This window comes from Sciurus vulgaris (assembly GCF_902686455.1).
Source record: "Sciurus vulgaris genome assembly, chromosome: 11".
Taxonomy (NCBI): domain Eukaryota; kingdom Metazoa; phylum Chordata; class Mammalia; order Rodentia; family Sciuridae; genus Sciurus; species Sciurus vulgaris.
Window position 1 is genome coordinate 57,290,637 of NC_136472.1, and position 18,970 is coordinate 57,309,606.

General features: G+C 39.0%; 1 protein-coding gene across 6 annotated transcripts in view; it reads right to left on the reverse strand.

The window, feature by feature from the left end:
• Window positions 1-11,525: 11,525 nt before the first annotated feature.
• The window catches only part of INSC (INSC spindle orientation adaptor protein), a 130,682-nt gene continuing 123,237 nt past the window's right edge, over window positions 11,526-18,970 (reverse strand). For all 6 annotated transcript variants that reach the window (XM_079102790.1, XM_079102791.1, XM_079102792.1 and 3 more), the window contains exon 13: window positions 11,526-12,122. In XM_079102790.1, the coding sequence (XP_078958916.1) occupies window positions 11,994-12,122 (129 nt within the window). In that variant the 3' untranslated portion in view covers window positions 11,526-11,993. The remainder of the gene's footprint in view (window positions 12,123-18,970) is intronic.

Sequence of the window (18,970 nt, forward strand, 5' to 3'; positions counted from 1 at the left end):
CTACCATTTTTCTCTTTTCCTCTCTCCTGGGTGCCTTCTGAGGAACTATGACCTATAAGTATGAAAGTCCTGACCTGCACTCCAATAGTTAGTCTTACTTGTCCACTTCAGGTCAGATAATTCTAATTGTCCTCTTCCTGAGACCCAACCCCACTGTTAACACCATGATAAATATCCTGTCAGGCCTTCTCTGCAGTTCCTCACACCCATTCCGCTAACTCAGGCTAATCCAGCCTTATTCCCTTTACTATATAGAAGTATAGAAGTAGATTTGACTATATACCCTTGACTGCACTTGATTTTTTAATTGACCATTTCTTTTTGGAGAGTTTTTTCCTATTTTCTTGTTAATTTCCCATCTCTCCCAATATTATTTGGTACAAATAATGTAAAAGTTCCAAAACTTAATCTGTACAAGAACCAAGTGCTGACAATAGGCCCCAGAATGTTGCATGTGGTAAGAAAGGAAGAAACTCAAACTCTGGAATCCAAAGTAGTGCATTTCAATTCCAGATCTTCCATTTGCAAGTGACTATTCAAATTCCTTTAATCTCTAATTCCTCATTTATAAATATATGCTTTGTCAGATTATTCGGAAATCCCAGAAATGATGTGCATGAAGTGTCTAATTCAAAATAGGCACCTAATTAGGCATCAGATAGTTGGAAAAATCAAAATGAAGGTCATGGAGTCTGCGTGGTCAAGATCATGTTACTGTGTACTTTGAAGACTGAGTTTGAGCAACTGCAAAAAGAATGAGTGACTGCTATTGCATATCTGCTCTGATGTAAGTGCTAAGGCCAGAATGGGTCTAGTGTGAGGCATAGAAGGACTTAAACTGAAATACTAAAACTAAAACTCAGAATATGGAAGAATAATAGATTTTATATCAGAACCAGGCAAATAATACTTTAGGGACAAATGTAAATACTTTTTCTTATACTTCTCTTCCCTCCTCACTACTGGTAGAAATTACTAATTACATATAATTAGTAACACACACACACACAAATACACACTATATATATATAGTATACATATATACATAATATATATGATGATAAAATAATAGTAAAAAGCTAAATTTGGTACTGTTCTAAACTTATAATGACTTAACTCACATAATCCTAATAACTCCATGATGTAGGGATTGTGACTATTAGCATTTTACAGACAAAGACACAAAAGCACAAAGAACCTGAGAAATTTCTCTGAGTTTAAGCAAGGAACAGAGAAGTTTGGCTTCAGAAGCCACACTCCAGGCCTCTTTGATACATGGTGTCCATAGTGTGAGCTTGTTTTCCTATTTCTATTAGGAGTCCACCAACTAAGTCCAGCAGGAAGTCACTATCAACAGAGTTGGCATGAAATGAAATCTACTTTCCATCTTTGGTCCAGAGATTCCTGGCTTAGGGCCTTACCCTAGCGGGGAGGAAGCAGTAAGCACAAATATCCTTAGTCCATTATTTGTAGCTCCTATATATTATTATGCATAAGTCAACTCATAAAAAAACTATTTGCAGTACTCCCTGAGCAGTTTGCTCTTGCCTCAGTCATGGACACTCTAATTCTATCATCCTTATGAGTTTACATTTCTGGCTCCAGGACCGGATGTGCATATTTTGAAGAAAGGGGAAATTCTTTATTCTTCCATTTATCAGTCCCCAGATTTATCATGACTTCTACAACATCAGTGTGATACAATAACCATTTAAATGTGCAAATAACAAAAGCAAGAATAACTAGCATTTTGTTTTGTACTTTCAATGTGCTAGGCTCTGTGCTAGATACATCCCATATACTATTTGTAATTCTTACAACTATATTAGCTTGGTATGTTTCTCATTTTGCAGATAAAATACAGAGATGGTAAGTGATAGTCTAAGGTTAAATAGAAAGTGGCTGACTAGAGTTTGCATCTGAATCTAGATGAACTCTATATGTGCCTTCTATAGTATGACAACAGAAAAGACCCTAGATAAACATTTACAGGATGAACAAATTATACCATGCATTTCACCTTGAGAGTGTTTCTCAACTGCATTCTGCTATTGTCTTTTAAAGAATCCAGTCAAAAGCACAGAAGGTAGAAGGACCCAGATGGCATTGGTAGTCATTATCCTATGTCCAGGGAAGGCAGAACTGGTTGGAAACTTGCTTCTGGCATCAAACAGAATAGAAGCTGAGCAGGGACCAAGGCCTTGGGAGTTGGGGTTGGCCTTCCTCAGTCAGGTTGGGTTGGAAAGATCCTCTCCACTGGCCCATGAGTGTTGGATTCATGCTTGTCTTGACGATAAAAGCAAAGCTCCATCTATTTGGCCTTCACTTTTTGCCCACTGATCATTCTGCTCTTTCCACCTCTGATTCTCATGTTAAAGTACTTAGAGGTGATTCAAGTCTGAACACAGGATTATATGTACTTTCATGTAAAAGAGACCTAAGAGGAATCTGAAATATATATATATATATATATATATATATATTTATGTACACCCAGCAATTATAACCTATTGTAGACAATATTATGTAAGGGAAAGAGCAAAGGCTTTGAAGGCAGACAAAACTGTGTTTTGATCCTGGATCTGCTGTTTACCAGTCATGAAATTTGGGGCAAAATATTTAACCTCTTTGAGACAAAGTTTCTCATCTGTAAAATGAACATAGTTACATCAATATTCATACCACAGTAGAATACTTTGAATTATTTTAAAGATAATGCCACTCTAAGAAAAATGTTTCTTGCCAAACAAATTGCATTTACTAAGTAATTACCTTATAAAGTTACTAAGATAAGTAACTTTCTTATCTTTATTAAGCAACAAAAGTCTAATGGCTTCTATAGCTCTTGTGAACATGCATCCAGCCACAAGCAAAGAAACTTGGTGTCCACTGAACTTCCTCCATCTTTACACACCACCACAACCAACAAAGGTCCAGAGAACCAAGAGGGATTGGAATTCAATTCTGGAGAGATGTTCAGGCATTTATCTTGCATTTAGGGCTAAGTGGACCAGGACCTGACAAGATTGTCTTTTATACTTCACAAAAGGACAGAGCAATTGCTGAGTTGGACCCTGAAAACAAGGCCTTTGTTTTGCATGGTTACCACATGGTCCCTTCCTCTCTCTTTGGAATTTGACAAGCAAATTGGCATTTGTGTTGCTGAGACTGTCATAGAATAGTGATTGTTAATTATACCCTAGATGTCCTGCCTCATTCTGCCATGGTTGTATTATGCTAAATGTGTGCAGTGAACAAAAGATCTTAAATTTGATTTCAAGTTGCATATCTCAGCATGCTTCCAGACCCGCCCCAGGTCAGAGAGATCCTAAGGGAGCTGTTGGACATTCTCCTGCTCCAGAATCCCTGGTTCTAACTTAGGCTAGGAAGTATTCAAAGGGTCCAGCAGATGTCAGTATGAATTCTTGAGTCTCTCCAGGTTGAGTATTAACAGATCAAATTATATCATCCACAGCCCGAAGAGCTATCTCTAGAGGGAGTATTGTATGAGCATTGGCTTCAGAGACAGTATTTTCCATAAGGATTCTCTCCTCTAATTGGTAAAATTCTGACCTTACGTCTCGACCACAAAGCTGAATGATTGATACAGTCACAATTATAACAAAACTTCAAAGGATGAGACAAGTGAATAAGGAGGCTATTTCTAAAAATGAATCTGTCTATGCCTACTATCTGGATTCCTCTGTGTAGCCAGCCTGGATTGATTTCTAGCATCTTCAGTCTGTGACCCAGGAGGCTGTTCCTTTATAGCCAAAGTCGGGCAGGGCTTCTGGTTGATTACAGCTTTAGAATCAGCAGCAGATACAACAGTGCCAAGCCAGATTATGAGTGCTGATACACTCCTTGAATGTCTTTTTTAAATTCATTTTTGGATATTTTATATGCTAAGAAAAGTACAGAGAATAATATAACAAATAGCTGAATAATCACTACCTAGATTTAACAACTAGTGACATTTTACCATATACATGGCAAGTCTTTTATTATTGATGAGTCTTATGTACTTCTCAGTACCATTTCCTTCCCTCTCTCCCCAGGGTTCCACATTATCTTGAGGTACATGTATATACCATCTGAATTTAGTTTCCCAGATTACCTTAACAAAGCACCATAAACTGAGTGGCTTAAACAAAAGAAACTCTTGTCACACAGTTCTGGAAGCTGGAAGCTATCGGATATATTGATAGGGATATACTCCCTCTGAAGGTGCTAGGGAAGGATCTATTCCAAGACTCTCTTCAGCATCTGTCGGTTCTTGATCTTTAAGGAGGAGACCTATACCACCCCACAATCCTGTCCTTTGATCATGAGTCAGAGTGGGAAGTCAGCCCTGCAAAGGGAGTTTAATGGGTAAACCAAAAGCTACAGAAAGACTGCCTGACCCTCAGCAATGAACAGCCTACAACCTCATGGGTTTATCTGGAGTCTCTCCTTTACAGGGCTTTAGCCATGGATGACCTGAGATTAGCAGAGGGAAGGAAGTTTCTGTTTTAAAAACAGAAGATACAACTTAGCTGAGGAGGGCTTCTGTGGCCAACCGCAGGGAAGAAAATGAAGGCTATGGAAAATGACAACCCCCAAGACAGTGTGACCTGGGAAGACGGAGGGAGGAAGAAGACAAAACATTGATTCTTCCCCAATAAATCTTTTCCCAGTGACAAGACAATTCCTAGGAAGGATACACACATCAATCCTAAAATGGCAATCCCTGGGAAGAGAATAAACATTGATCTTTTCCCAGTAAATTCCCTCCCAATGACAGTAAAGCTACACTTTAATCCTGCCCCAGTGATAATACGATGACCCCTAGAAGACAAGGTAAGCACTGGGCACTGAGAACTGAACCTTCCATCCTTGCCCAATAAGAACAAGTTTCACATTCTCACAACCTGGTTCCTGAAGGCCCAAACTGACACATTCTGTTACAGAAATTAAGTCACCTCTCAGTGTAACCTGTAAAAACCCAGACCCCTTCTGTAACTGGGGTCCATTTTCTACCCAGAAAGTGAGCCCCTTCGAAGCCTGACTCTGCTGCTGAATAAAAGGCATAGCTGATCCATGAAGTCTGTTCCTGTCTTGGTTATTTGTCCTTTCATTATGGTACCGAAACCATTTTGGTTATTTCTGTTTACAGAAAGGAAGGCCACCAGCATTTCCAAGAATTCCACAAAGCCATCAGACTTAGTGCCAAGAGATGGACAAGGAAATGACTTCACTGGGCAAGTTCTTAGAGAAAGTGAAGACATCCTCTGGTCACTGAGTCAGAACTCCCAGCATGGATGAAGTGATGTGGGCTTCATGAGGAGCAACCCTAGAGAAAGAGATGCCGACCACCATTGCCCAGGCCACTTTCTTCCTCTTGGATAGTGTGACATCCCAGTGAGAGCACCTTCTCCTTTTCTGTAACTCCATCTCTATTACTTTATGAAGAACCTATAGGGGAAAGCTCCGTGTCACTCCCAAACACTAGAACCTTAGAAACAATGCTAGGAAATTGGGTTAAAATTGTCTTCTAGAGGTGAGAAAGGTTGAATGCGATTTTAAGGCAAGAACTTCACTTCCCTTGCCTGCTAGCTGGACCTTTAAAACATCTTATTCAAAATTTCGAGATTCTCTCCAAAGACTTCCATACAAAAGTACAACTGAAACAAGGCAATGAGATTACCCCAGATGGGTTCATGTGTTGAATTCTTGAAGCAAACCATCTAAATGGAACTCCCCAGATCAGCTTTCAACTTCAGAATTACTTTAGTGATATGGGTAAGTTCATTATTAACTGGGAGCAGGAGAGCTGCCAAGTATGCTTGCAAAATGGGACTGATAATCTTCCCTGAGGGCAGAATCCTGAAGGGCCTCACCAGCCTGCAGTGTGACTTGCATATCCAGCCATCATCCAAGGTCCCCATGGCCTGAACCAAAGTGAGAATTGTGTCTTTTGTCATTGTTGGTGGTGGAAAATGACTGCAGTGGGACCAATTTGGTCTCAGAATGGAAAAGAGAATTGCCATGGAATTTAAAGAAAATACCATGTTAACCATGTAAGTAAACTGACAAGATTCTTATTTCTGCATGATGCCAAAATTTGAAACTAAGCACATAACCCTTTATGGATTTTTCTGTGGATTTCTATTTGGACTTCACACAGTTTTCTTTGATGTCTCAAATCTCAGGCTCTGTCTCTCTCTCATACACACACATTAATATATAAGTATTCTATAATTTCTGTTTCTACCAATCACATAGAGCCCCCAAAGTCTATAAGAAATCTGGATAAAAAATCTCAGTGAAGGAGACAATAAGATTATGGGCATAAATAGAATCTCTACAAAAGGATCATTGGAAAACTCTAACAAAAAGATATTTTAAAGCAATTGTTCCCAAGGCTGTTAGTGCTTTAAAAATGGAACATCCATTTCGTGTATAACATCCACTTTGATTTGTCTTTGATGCTTCACTTTGAAACTAGAATAGGGAATAGCTGTTTTAGAGATTGTCCTGATGTTTATCAGGAATTGCACAGGATTTCTATTTTTATTATGTTTCATTTTTATTCCTGTTCTCTTTCTCCCTGAAATAATTTTCATGTTTATTACTAAAATTTTAAGGAGAGACTGAAAATTGTGTATCTGTGCCTGTAGGTTAATTAAAATATAAGCTATTTTTTTCAGATAAAGAGAAAGTTTGAAATTTCCCAAAGTGTTATACTTCTACACTTTTACTTCTAAAATCATGCATGGTATTTGAGTTTGTGTGTACATAAATCCAATAAAATATATGTGTACCAAGTGGGACAATCATGGTTTTGGTCAAATTCTCTTTTTTGTTATTAGTTACATGAACTTGTGCAAGACATGGTTTCTTGAAACCTCAGTTTCCTTACTTGCAAAAAGGGATCACTAATAAGTGCTTGGTGGGACTGTTTTAGAAATGTAGTGAGGTGGTGCATGCGCAGTGCCTGGCCCATGGCAGGTACTCGAACCTGGAGCTATGGTGGCAGTAACTTATTTCTCCGATCAAAGTCCCAGATCTTCCAAACACTTGCTCTGTTCTAAGGCATTCCTCTTTAGTCTGAGGTGCAGGATGTCAAGATGGCTCAAGGTGATCTCTAAATCCCTTGCAGGGTTAGTAATCTGTTCCTAATATACTGTGGATCTACATTTGAAGTGCAGTCATGTAGGACCAGGCAAGCTGAAGAGATGCAAAAGTTGAACTTGGTTGACTTTAACTGTAGCCACCCAGCACTCTTCTAAACCTTTTCCAAGTATTAACACATTTAATCCTGATGGCAAGTCCATGATTAAGACATGATTATTATCCCATTTTACAGATGAGACAGCTGAGGTCCAGTGAGGTATGTATTCTGCCCAAGACCACACAGTAAGTGGTAGAACCAAAATAGTCTGCAGTTTTAACCATGATGCTTTATAGCTTTTCTGAGGGGGTTGGCCAACCTGACACTAATTCATCACCTTCCAGTCTAAAACAGAGGTGATTCCAGTACTTGCTAATTTTTATTTTTCTTCCTAAGCCTAGACCATCCTCTCACAACATGTTTGCTGGAGGATGATGGCTTTACAAAGATTTAGAGCCAAAGCTAACTTTCAGTGTCTGGTGCTAAGTTCCTGCTTTCTCCCAAACTAGCACCTGAAGTCAGAGAGATGTGGGTTCTCTCCCTACATCTGCATGGACAGTTTGATTTCAGTAATGCTACTTACCCTCCCTAAGTCCCAATTTCCCCATCCATAATGGAGTATATAAGTGGAAATATTACTGATAGCACCTGATTCATAAATGTGAGAATGAGGGGAAATACGTGACTATGTGCAGGAGGCACTAAGTAAATAGGATCAGCCTTGGTTCCATTCTTTGAAACAAACTTCAAAAAATGGAGTCACTGAGCTAAAGACCAGATGCTTCAGCTCTACCTTGTTCTGCATCCTGGAATGGGATGCTTCCCCCAGGGTCTCTGTTATTACTTCCTATCTAGAGCATTCCAGAAGGCCAGAAGCTGCTCAAGTTTGTAATCCATTCTCTAAGGCTACTATAAAGATGGTGGGAATTTGAGGGTCTCACCAGCTTAGGCTGAGTGCTGTCAGACTATTGACTCTGTATTTCACAGACTGGGGAAGGAGAAAGGGACATTTTCCACCTTCTATGGATTTTAATTGGAAATTCTATGCAGAGCTTAATGTTATCCTTTCATTTCTTTTTAAACTTTCTTTTTCAAAAATTCTACCTTTTTGAATAACATTATTTTATAAAGGAAAAAGAAAAGACCCTTCAAGTCTTGCCCGAAGTTCTTCATTCTGTATCCAACTCCCTTTTCTTGCTCCTCTTCTTTGGCTTCTTAATAAAGTCTCCTTATGTGTAACGTCATATCTCCACACTATGAATCTGTAGGCGTTACAAAGACAGCATGGAAGGGACAGTAATTATTCTGAGGTTTAATATAGCCAGAGACAAAACATGACGAAGCCACAGTTCCTTTGAGGACAGGATCCTCTCCTGGAGGACCTTACAGTGAATGCTTACGTGGTACCATTTGCGTCCCAGGGCCTTTGAGTAGGCTCTCAGTTCTCAGTCTTAGATCTTCCTCCCTATTCTTTATCACAACTTTTATTAGAAATTAGACTTACACGCCTACTTCTCCCAGCCCTCCTTACCCAACCAGAAAAATTCAAAGGGCATTGAACATTGTCATTAAGCAAGAAATATGTTTTCTTTCATTTGGTACAATGAAAAGTCAAAGAATGGAACCAAGGCTGATCCTATTTACTTAGTGCCTCCTGCACATAGTCACATATTTCCTTTGGCTTTTATACTCTTGTCCTTTGAAGTTAGAATTTGGTGATAATTGTCCCTTCAACCATCATCCTACTAACACATGCAAACACTGATGATCAGGCTGTACCAGAACTGGTGGCTGGCATGATTGGAGACAATGAAGCATGGGAAGCAGAGGGAAAATGGTGTATGTTCTGTTTGAGATTCTTCATTTTGATGGGAGTGTTGACTGAGTTGGTAAATGAGGGCTGAGGGATCCAGATGCACCCAGCTCCATTCTCTGCTCTCCTCTGTCCTGCTCTCTCCTCAAAGGTCTGATTTCTGTGGATTCCATCACTATGGTTTCCTCTGCAAAGTACTTGTTTGCCATGGAAAGCACTGGCAGAAGATCAGAAAGTAGGAAGAGAGTATCCAGGTATCTGTCCTTGTGCCTCTCTGCCCAGGTTCCACGTCTCTGGCAGTGGCTGAGTTACTATAGTTCCCACTGCAGGTCCTCTGTCACCCAGGTCTCAGTGAACTTTGGTGACACTGTTATATCACTTGACCATTCTGCCCAAGGTTGGTAAGAGCTCACCTTTGTTGTCCATCTCTTGGTGTCTCAGCATTCCTCAATAACTCCACTGCCTAGAAGTCTCCTAGTAGTTTCTTTACTAAAGCTTTGTGATTTGAACAATTAAGTTGTTTTCTACCAGTACCCTGACCAATATGCATATGCCCACACCACAAGTGTTACAATGTGGAGATTTTACATGTATGTGTATATGTACAAATATACATATATTTCTCAAAGAGCTGCTCTTCTCCTTTAGTCTCCTCCAGTTCTGTATTACTGACCAACTAGACTGGTATACCTAATGGGCAGAGCTTTGACCTTTGACCTAAGAGGCGTTTGAGTTCTCTTTCTGCATACTTCTGGGAGAATCACTTGCTTCCTCTCAACACAATCAGTTTCAACTATAAGATGAAGAGTTAACTAGATCGGCGAAGGTTCAGTTTACGGGGGTTTCCAAGATCCTTCCAGGAATTTGTGAGATCAAAATTATTTTCATGATAATATCAAGAAGTTATTTACCTCTCTTTGCTTGTCAACATTTACACTGTTGTGCAAAAGTCGTGGTGGGTGAAAGTAAACATCACCATGATCAAGGAGGTGGCAGTAAACTCTACTTAGAGTCATTGTATTCTTTCCTGACACACACACTTACATTCTTTAAATACCAATTTTACTTAAGAATATCCTTGAAGGAGCAGTGAAATTTACTAATTTCATTAAACATTGACCCTTGGTACATGGTCTGTCTTTCTAATTTTTTTTTTTTTTTAATTTGGGTGATAAAGTGAGAACTTCACTTCAGGCATTTCTACTGTATGCTAAAAGAGTTGAGGTGTCAGTTTTAAGAAAAACTAGTCATGTGATTGTTTGCTTTGCAAAGTGTGCTAGTTGCTTTTCTCATGGAGCACTATTTTTATATGAAAGATTAATTGACAAACTATGGTTATTAAGACTGAGGTATCTGGCAGATACTTTCTCAAAAATGAACAAAGTGAGGCTGTCTCTTCAAAGAAAACAACTGACAGTATTTGCTGACAATGATAAAATTTGAGCCTTCCAGCTTGATAGCTTCCTCAAATTTAAAGACTTTTCTGATGAGATCCGTCATGATATTAACAAAGTTATTTGTTATTATATAATAAAATGTGTCAACATCAGAACAACCTTCATAATTCAGTGATATAAAGCAAAGACCTCATTCCTAAAAGTGGGAGTTTGGATAAGGTCAGAGACCTTGGTTTGAATCTAGGATCTGCCGTTTACTTTTTACTTCAGCTCCACTGTCTCATCTGTAGATGAGTTTTCTCCATTTCTGTAAAAAGTCCAGTTCTATGTAGGGCTTCAGAGCAAAGACTGTGGCAATAGATATTGCTAGGTTCAGATTCTAGCACTATTTATTAGCTAATGATCTTGGGCAAGTGATTTAACAATGTGATCACATACAGTGTATTTGAATAGACTATTTAGTAACCATGTGATTAGTATGAGGAATAAATGAGAGGATGCAGGCCAGATACTAAGCCCAGGTCATGATATATTAGGTTAATTCACTTAGACTAGTAACAGGGAATTCAAGAAATGTTTCCTGAATTGCATAAAATCATATCATAATATGATTGCATTAATCTTTTCAGAAGGATTCACAAGTTTTTGTGATACTTTCAAGCTGTGATAGTGGGAAATTGGCTCTCTGAAGAAATCAAAAACTCTCGTTTGCAGCACCTGCCTATTTCTGTGGTGTAAATATGTCCCCACAGCCAGTTTCAGGATATCAACGAGAGTTCACAGGACATGGAGTTAAGAAGAAATTCTCACAATTGTCCTTTGTGAGTCCCTGTATGAGCCAGCTCCAGCACAGCCTGCTTTCAACTATCCTTCTGAAGAGGGATTAGTTAATAAGCCTCATCTCAAGATTCTATTCAGCAGGAAGTGAGACGAGGTTATACAAGAGCAGGGGAATCAAAGGAATCCAAGTTTCTGGTGACTTGGGAAATAATTTTTCAAGTCATTCTGATTTCTCATTAAATCACTCAGAACACTTACCTCACCTATGAAAGCAAAACAATTCTCTGTGCACTTTTAATAGTCGGAAAGGTTATTGTGGCATGAAACCTTGGGAAGTAAGAATTAGGTTAAGACACAATTTAATGCGAAAAAAATTTAAGACACAATTTGTATAATTTCTTTTATTAAAGAAGAAAACTTTCTTTCGAGTATATTCTGCCCAACTGTGAAATTCATTTTTAATGTTTGGAAAGAGCAAACAAAACTGCTGGGCAGTTAAAATACTCCGGTTCCCAAGTTTAAAAAATCAGGCAAGATTATAAAGCGAGAGCAGAGAAAACAGATAAAGTGAATCACCCATGACAATCTGTCACGTTAGCTGTTGTGCATTTCAACATCTGCAACTTAAAAGCCACAGAAGTCAAAAGATAAAAACAAAAACCAATTCCCAAGGACCACCTACTGTTTGATGATGTTGCTAAAAGGTTTCGCCTTCTGTCTATTTCATGTAAAAAATAAATTAGGTATAAATAAGGAGATGAGGAGAGTTGTCACGTACTCAGGTGTGTTCACAGGTGTGTACTTGGAGCTGCGTGAGGATGGGGTGAATGCCTCTCCTCTGGAACACTGGCTACACAAAACTCTCCTCCATGTTGCTGCAGAGTAAAAAGGAGTCCACAAGTCGGGGCTGGACCAGCTGTTGGAAGTCGGAGTCCTGGAGGCCTTCGGGGCAGACCCCAGCCAACCGACGCAGGGCAGCCTGGGGAGGAGACAGATGACACAGGTCACACAGGGCCCTGGCCTGTACTTCCTTCAGCTGCCCTGAGAGATGTGTTGCAGGAAGTGGCACATTTAACAGATCATCTGACCTGATCGTCTTGGCCATCTTACTCCTTAGTGACTATTTTGTAATTTGGTCACCAAAATGTCCTTATCACATGGTCACCTGGTTTCATTTTTATCTTGGGCATTAAGGAAGATGATATCATAAAAACTCAATGATCTTAATAATGGTCCTTTCATCTTGCTTCCCTTTTCTTTTTTTCTTTCTTTCTTTTTTTTTTTTTTTTTTTTTTTTTTTCCAGTCCTGAGGATTGAACCCAGGGGTGTTTAACCAATGAGTCATATTCTTAACCCTTTTTTATTTTTTACTTTGAGACAGGGTCTTGCTAAGTTGCTTATGGCCTCATTAAGTTGCTGAGGCTGGCCTCAAACTTGTGATTCTTCTACTTCAGTCTCCCGAGACACTGGGATTGTAGGTGTGCTCTACCCCTGGCTCATCTTGGTTTTTCAATCATCTTAAGAAACTTGTTATTCTAAAGATCTGGCATATGCCATTTCTAAAGTGTTCTTTCTAGGGACTGGAACTGTTAGCAGTATCACTGGAATTATATTATTGCTCCCAGGTTCCCTAGTAATCTTAGAGCAATAAGGACTATCCATTTACCCATAAATATGGTAAGGTCTTATACAAAACACTATGGGGGAAGGGCTGGGTCTGACCTCAACCCTCTGCCTCCTTTCCACACGAGAGGACCAAGACACCCAGAGCAACCAGGCTGTGGCCTTGCAGACTGGTCGGGTCAGGGCTGGTCCCAGCAGGTGATTAAGTGGCAGCTCTGGGGTCCACTCTCTGGAGAGGCGAGAGGGGAAGGGCTGGGAGGGGGCCCGCCAGGGCCAGGACAGAAAGAAACAAAACAGGCTGCCTCCATTTTGAGACAACAGCCAGGCCCCGTAGGACCCCTGGCCGGACTGACTGAGCCCCGTCTCCAGGATCCCTCAGCCCAACGAATCACTCCCTGCCTCTGTGGCCCTCACATCAACTGACTGCTCCCTGCCACCAGGACCCCCAGACCAACTGACTGCGCCCTATCACTGGGACCCCAGACTGACTGATTGCACCTGGCCTCCAGGATCCCACAACCGCACCAAACACACCGGACCTCCAGGACCCCTGCCTGATCAACTGCATCCCATCTCCAGGACCTCGAGCTGACCACGTCCACCCCTGAGCTGCAGCTCCCCATTTGCCAACACATTTCGAAACCAGAGCGGCCATCTTGGATAATCCTGGAAGTCATAGCCCGATCTTTGGGTGGGGCAAATCCCAACCTGAGATGCCTGCTGGAGGCTTGAAGCTCATTGTCAAGTACTTCTCATGCATCAGGCTACTGAAGACTGGGAGGTTTCATTACTATATGACTGTTATACTATAGATTTTCTTTTTTTCTCCTTTTTAAAAAAATTTAAGTTTTTATTTCTTTACTTTTCTTGCTTTCTTTTCCTTTTGTTTACCTGTTCCCTCAGAGTCTGTTTCTCCCTTTTTTGCATGCTAACATCCGATTTCTTTTGATTACACTCTCACCCTTTCTATTTTCTAGAACTTATGTATATTCTTTTCTTATCCCATTAACAGCCACATTCTACATCCCTCTGCATCCTCTTTGTCCTTCATAAGAAACTGCAGACCTTATTACAAACCTGTTTGTATTACCAAAGATAACATTTGAACTCATTTTGTTTACTATGACAATTTTGTTATTATCCCCATAGGGGCTATTTGGTCTAGGATTGCATAGTGCCTGATTTGGGCACTGCTAATATTTATCTCCCCTTAAAGAAAGGGTTTTGGAAACCTATAGGGCCGCTATAAGCCTATAGGGGGAAATCTGCAATACCCCAGATCTGCACTGCTAAGGGGAAGATACATGAACAACATGAAAAAACAAGGGAAGAAAATGATCCAAACATCTAGATTCTACATTAATAGAATTCAATGACAGTATGTTAGAAGAAATGTCAGAAAAAGGACTTCAGATTATACATGATTAAGATGATTCGTGAAGAAGAGGATGAGATAAGAGAGCAATGCAGGCAATGAATGATAATACCAAAAAACTGCAAGAGCACCAGCAGGAATCAAAAGATCATTTCAACAAAGAGATAGAGATTCTCAAAAAAAAAAAAAAAAAAAAAAAAAAAAAAAAAAAAAAAAAAACCAGAAATCCTTGAAATGAAGGAGACAATAAACCAAATAAAAAACTCAATGGAAAGCATCACCAACAGACTAGACCACTTGGAAGACAGAACCTCAGACAATGAAGACAAAATATTTAATCTTGAAAATAAAGTCACCCAAACAGAGAAGATGGTAAGAAATCATGAACACAATCTCCAAGAACACGGGACATCATGAAAAGACCAAATTTAAGAATTATTGGGATTGAGGAAGGCACAGAGATACAAACCAAAGGAATGAACAACCTATTCAATGAAATCATATCAGAAAATTTCCCAAACCTGAAGAATGAAATGGAAAATCAAATACAAGAGGCTTACAGAACACCAAATGCACAACGGATCCACACCAAGGTACATTATAATGAAAATGCCTAACAATCAAAATAAAGATAGGATTCTGAAGGCCACCAGAGAAAAGCATCAGATTACATATAGGGGGAGACCAATATGGATAGCAGCTGACTTCTCAACCCAGACTCTAAAAGCTAGAAGGGCCTGGACCAACATATTTCAAGCTCTGAAAGAACATGGTTGCCAACCAAGAATCCTATACCCAGCAAAACTAACCTTCAGATTTGAAGATGAAATAAAATTCTTCCATGATAAACAAAAGTTAAAAGAATTTACAAATAGAAAGCCTGCACTACACAATGTTCTCAACAAATTATTCCATGAGGAGGAAATGAAAAACAACAATGGAGGTCAGCAAAGGGAGGAACTACCTTAGAGAAAAACCACTCAAAGGAGAAACCAAGCCAAATTAAAAACCAAAAATAAGCCAAATGACTGGGAATACAAATCATTTCTCAATAATAACCCTGAACGTTAATGGCCTAAACTCATCAATCAAAAGACATAGACTGGCAGAATGGATTAAAAAGAAAGACCCAACAATATGCTGCCTGCAAGAGACTCATCTCATAGAAAAAGACATCCACAGACTAAAGGTGAAAGGATGGGAAAAAACCTACCACGCACATGGACTCAGTAAAAAAGCAGGGGTTTCCAACCTTATTTCAGATAAAGTGGCCTTCAAGCCAAAGTTAGTCAGAAGGGATAAAGAAGGACATTTCATACTGCTTAAGGGAACCATAAATCAGGAAGACATAACGATAGTAAATATTTATGCCCCAAACAATGGTGCATCCCTGTACATCAAACAAATCCTTCTCAATTTCAAGAATCACATAGACCACAACACAATAATTCTGGGTGACTTTAACACACTGCTGTCACCACTAGATAGATCTTCCAAACAAAATCCATCCAAAGAAACCATAGAACTCAATAACACAATCAATAACTTAGACTTAACAGACATATATAGAATATTCCATCCATCAACAAGCGGATACACTTTCTTCTGAGCAGCACATGGAACCTTCTTGAAAATAGACCATGTGTTATGCCACAAAGCAGCCCTTAGGAAATGCAAAAAAATAGAGATACTGCCTTGTGTTCTATCAGATCATAATGGACTGAGAAATCAATTATGAAATAAAATACAGAAATTACTCCAACACCTGGATACTAAATAATATGCTATTGAATGAAACATGGATAACAAAAAATATCAGGGAGGAGATTAAAAAATTCTTAGAGGTCAATGAGAACGATGATACAACATATCAAAATCTCTGGGACACTATGAAAGCGGTTCTAAGAGAAAAATTCATTGCATGAAGCGTATTCCAGAAAAGAATGAAAAGTCAACAATTAAATGACCTAACATTATAGCTCAAAGCCCTAGATAAAGAAGAACAGAATAACAACAAAAGTAGTAGAAGACAGGAAATAATTAAAATCAGAGCTGAAATCAATGAAATTGAAACAAAAGAAACAATTCAAAAAATTGACAAAACAAAAAGCTCGTTCTTTGAGAAAGTCAACAAAATAGACAAACCCTTAGCCACACTAACAAAGAGAAGGAGAGAGAAGACTCAAATTACTAAAATACATGATGCAAAAGGAAATATCACTACAGACACCACTGAGATACAGAAAATAATGAGAAGCTACTTGGAAAATCTGTATTCCAACAAAATAGAAAGTACCGAAGACATTGACAAATTTCTAGAGACATATGCTCCTCCCAAACTGAACCAGGAGGACATACATGATTTAAACAGATCAATATCAAGCAATGAAATAGAAGAAGCCATTAAAAATCTACCATCCAAGAAAAGCCCAGAACCAGACGGATTCTCAGCCGAGTTCTACAAGACCTTCAAAGAAGAACTCATTCCAATACTTCTCAAAGTATTCCAGGAAATAGAAAAGGAGGGTTCCCTACCGAACTCATTCTATGAAGCTAATATCACCCTCAACCCAAACCAGGAAAAGACACATCAACGAAAGAAAATTTTAGACCAATATCCTTGATGAATATAGATGCAAAGATCCTTAACAAAATATTGGCAAACCGTATCCAAAATCATATTAAGAAAATTGTGCACCACGATCAAGTGGGGTTCATTCCTGGAATGCAAGGATGGTTCAACATTCATAAATCAATAAATGTAATCCATCATGTCAATAGACTTAAGGATAAGAATCATATGGTTATTTCAATTGACGCAGAAAAAGCATTTGACAAAATACAACACCCCTTCATGCTCAAAACACTAGAAAAAATAGGGATAGTAAGAACATACCTGAACATTGTAAAGGCTATTTATGCTAAGCCCATGGCCAACATCATTCTTAATGGAGAAAAACTGAAACCATTCCCTTTAAAAATGGGAACAAGACAGGGATGTCCTCTTTCACCACTTCTATTCAACATTGTCCCCGAAACTCTAGCCAGAGCAATTAGACAGACTAAAAAAATTAAAGGTATACGAATAGGAAAAGAGGAACTTAAGCTGTCACTTTTTGTGGATGACATGATTCTATATTTAGAGGATCCAAAAAACTCCTCCAGAAAACTTCTAGACCTCATCAATGAATTCAGCAAAAAAGCAGGCTATAAAATCAACATGCATAAATCTACAGCATTTTTATACGTAAGTGACAAAACAGCTGAAAGGGAAATGAGGAAAACAACTCCATTTGCAATAGCCTCAAAAAAAAAAAAAATACTTGGGCATCAATCTAACCAAAGAGGTAAAAGATCTCTACAATGAAAACTACAAAACATTGAAGAAAGAAATTAAGGAAGACCTTAGAAGATGGAAAGATCTCCCATGTTCTTTGATAGGCAGAATTAATATTGTCAAATGGCCATACTACCAAAAGTGCTATACAGATTCAATGTAATTCCAATTAAAACCCAATGACGTACCTCACAGAAATAGAGTAAGTAATCATGAAAATCATCTGGAAGAATAAGAAACCCAGAATAGCTAAAGCAATCCTTAGCAGGAAGAATGAAACAGGGGTTATTGCAATACCAGAACTTCAACTATACTACAAAGCAATAGTAACAAAAACAGCATGGTATTGGCACCAAAATAGACAGGTAGATCAATGGTACAGAATAGAGGACATTGACACAAACCCAAATAAATACAATTTTCTAATACTTGGCAAAGGTGTCAAAAATATGCAATGGAGAAAAGATAGCCTCTTCAACAAATGGTGCTGGGAAAACTGGAAATCCATATGCAACAGAATGAAACTAAACCCATATCTCTCACCCTGCACAAAATTCAACTCACAATGGATCAAGGACCTTGAAATCAGACCAGAGACCCTGCATCTAATAGAAGAAAAAGTAGGTCCAAATCTTCACCTTGTTGACTTAGGATCAGACTTCCTTAACAGGACTCCCATAGCACAAGAAATAAAGCAAGAATCAATAACTGGGATAGATTCAAACTAAATAGCTTTCTCTCAGCAAAGGAAACTATCAGCAATGGGAAGAGAGAGCCTACAGAGTGGGAGAATATCTTTGCCACTCATACTTCAGATAGAGCACTAATTTCCAGAATATATAAAGAACTCAAAAAACTCTACACCAAGAATACAAATAACCCAATCAACAAATGGGCTAAGGAAATGAACAGATACTTCACAGAAGATGTACAAGCAATCAACAGATATATGAAAAAATGTTCAACATCTTTAGTAATAAGAGAAATGCAAATAAAAACTACACTAAGATTCCATCACACCCCAATTAGAATGGTGATTATCAAGAATACAAGCAACAATAGGTGTTGGTGAGGATGTGGGGAAAAAGGTACACTCATACATTGCTGGTGGGACTGCAAATTAGTGCAGCCACTCTGGAAAGCAGTGTGGACATTCCTTAGAAAACTTGGAATGGACCTACTATTTGATCCAGCTATCCCACTGGATCAGCCTATACCCAAAGGACTTAAAATCAGCATACTACAGAGATACAGCCTCAGGGTTGCCACCTGTTTGCCAAGAAATGAACAACTGAGCTCCTTTAAAACTGACCTGAAACTGTGGTTGAGAAATCAGGGAAAATAGGGAAAAGAAAGGATGATCTGAGCTGGTGTGAGGGGTCACAGATGTTGTCAAGTTCAAATCAGATCACACACAGGGTCTGAGTAACTAGTAACAGGAAGTAAACTCCCCAGACTAGTGAATTCTGCCTCTCCTGGAGTCTGACCCACC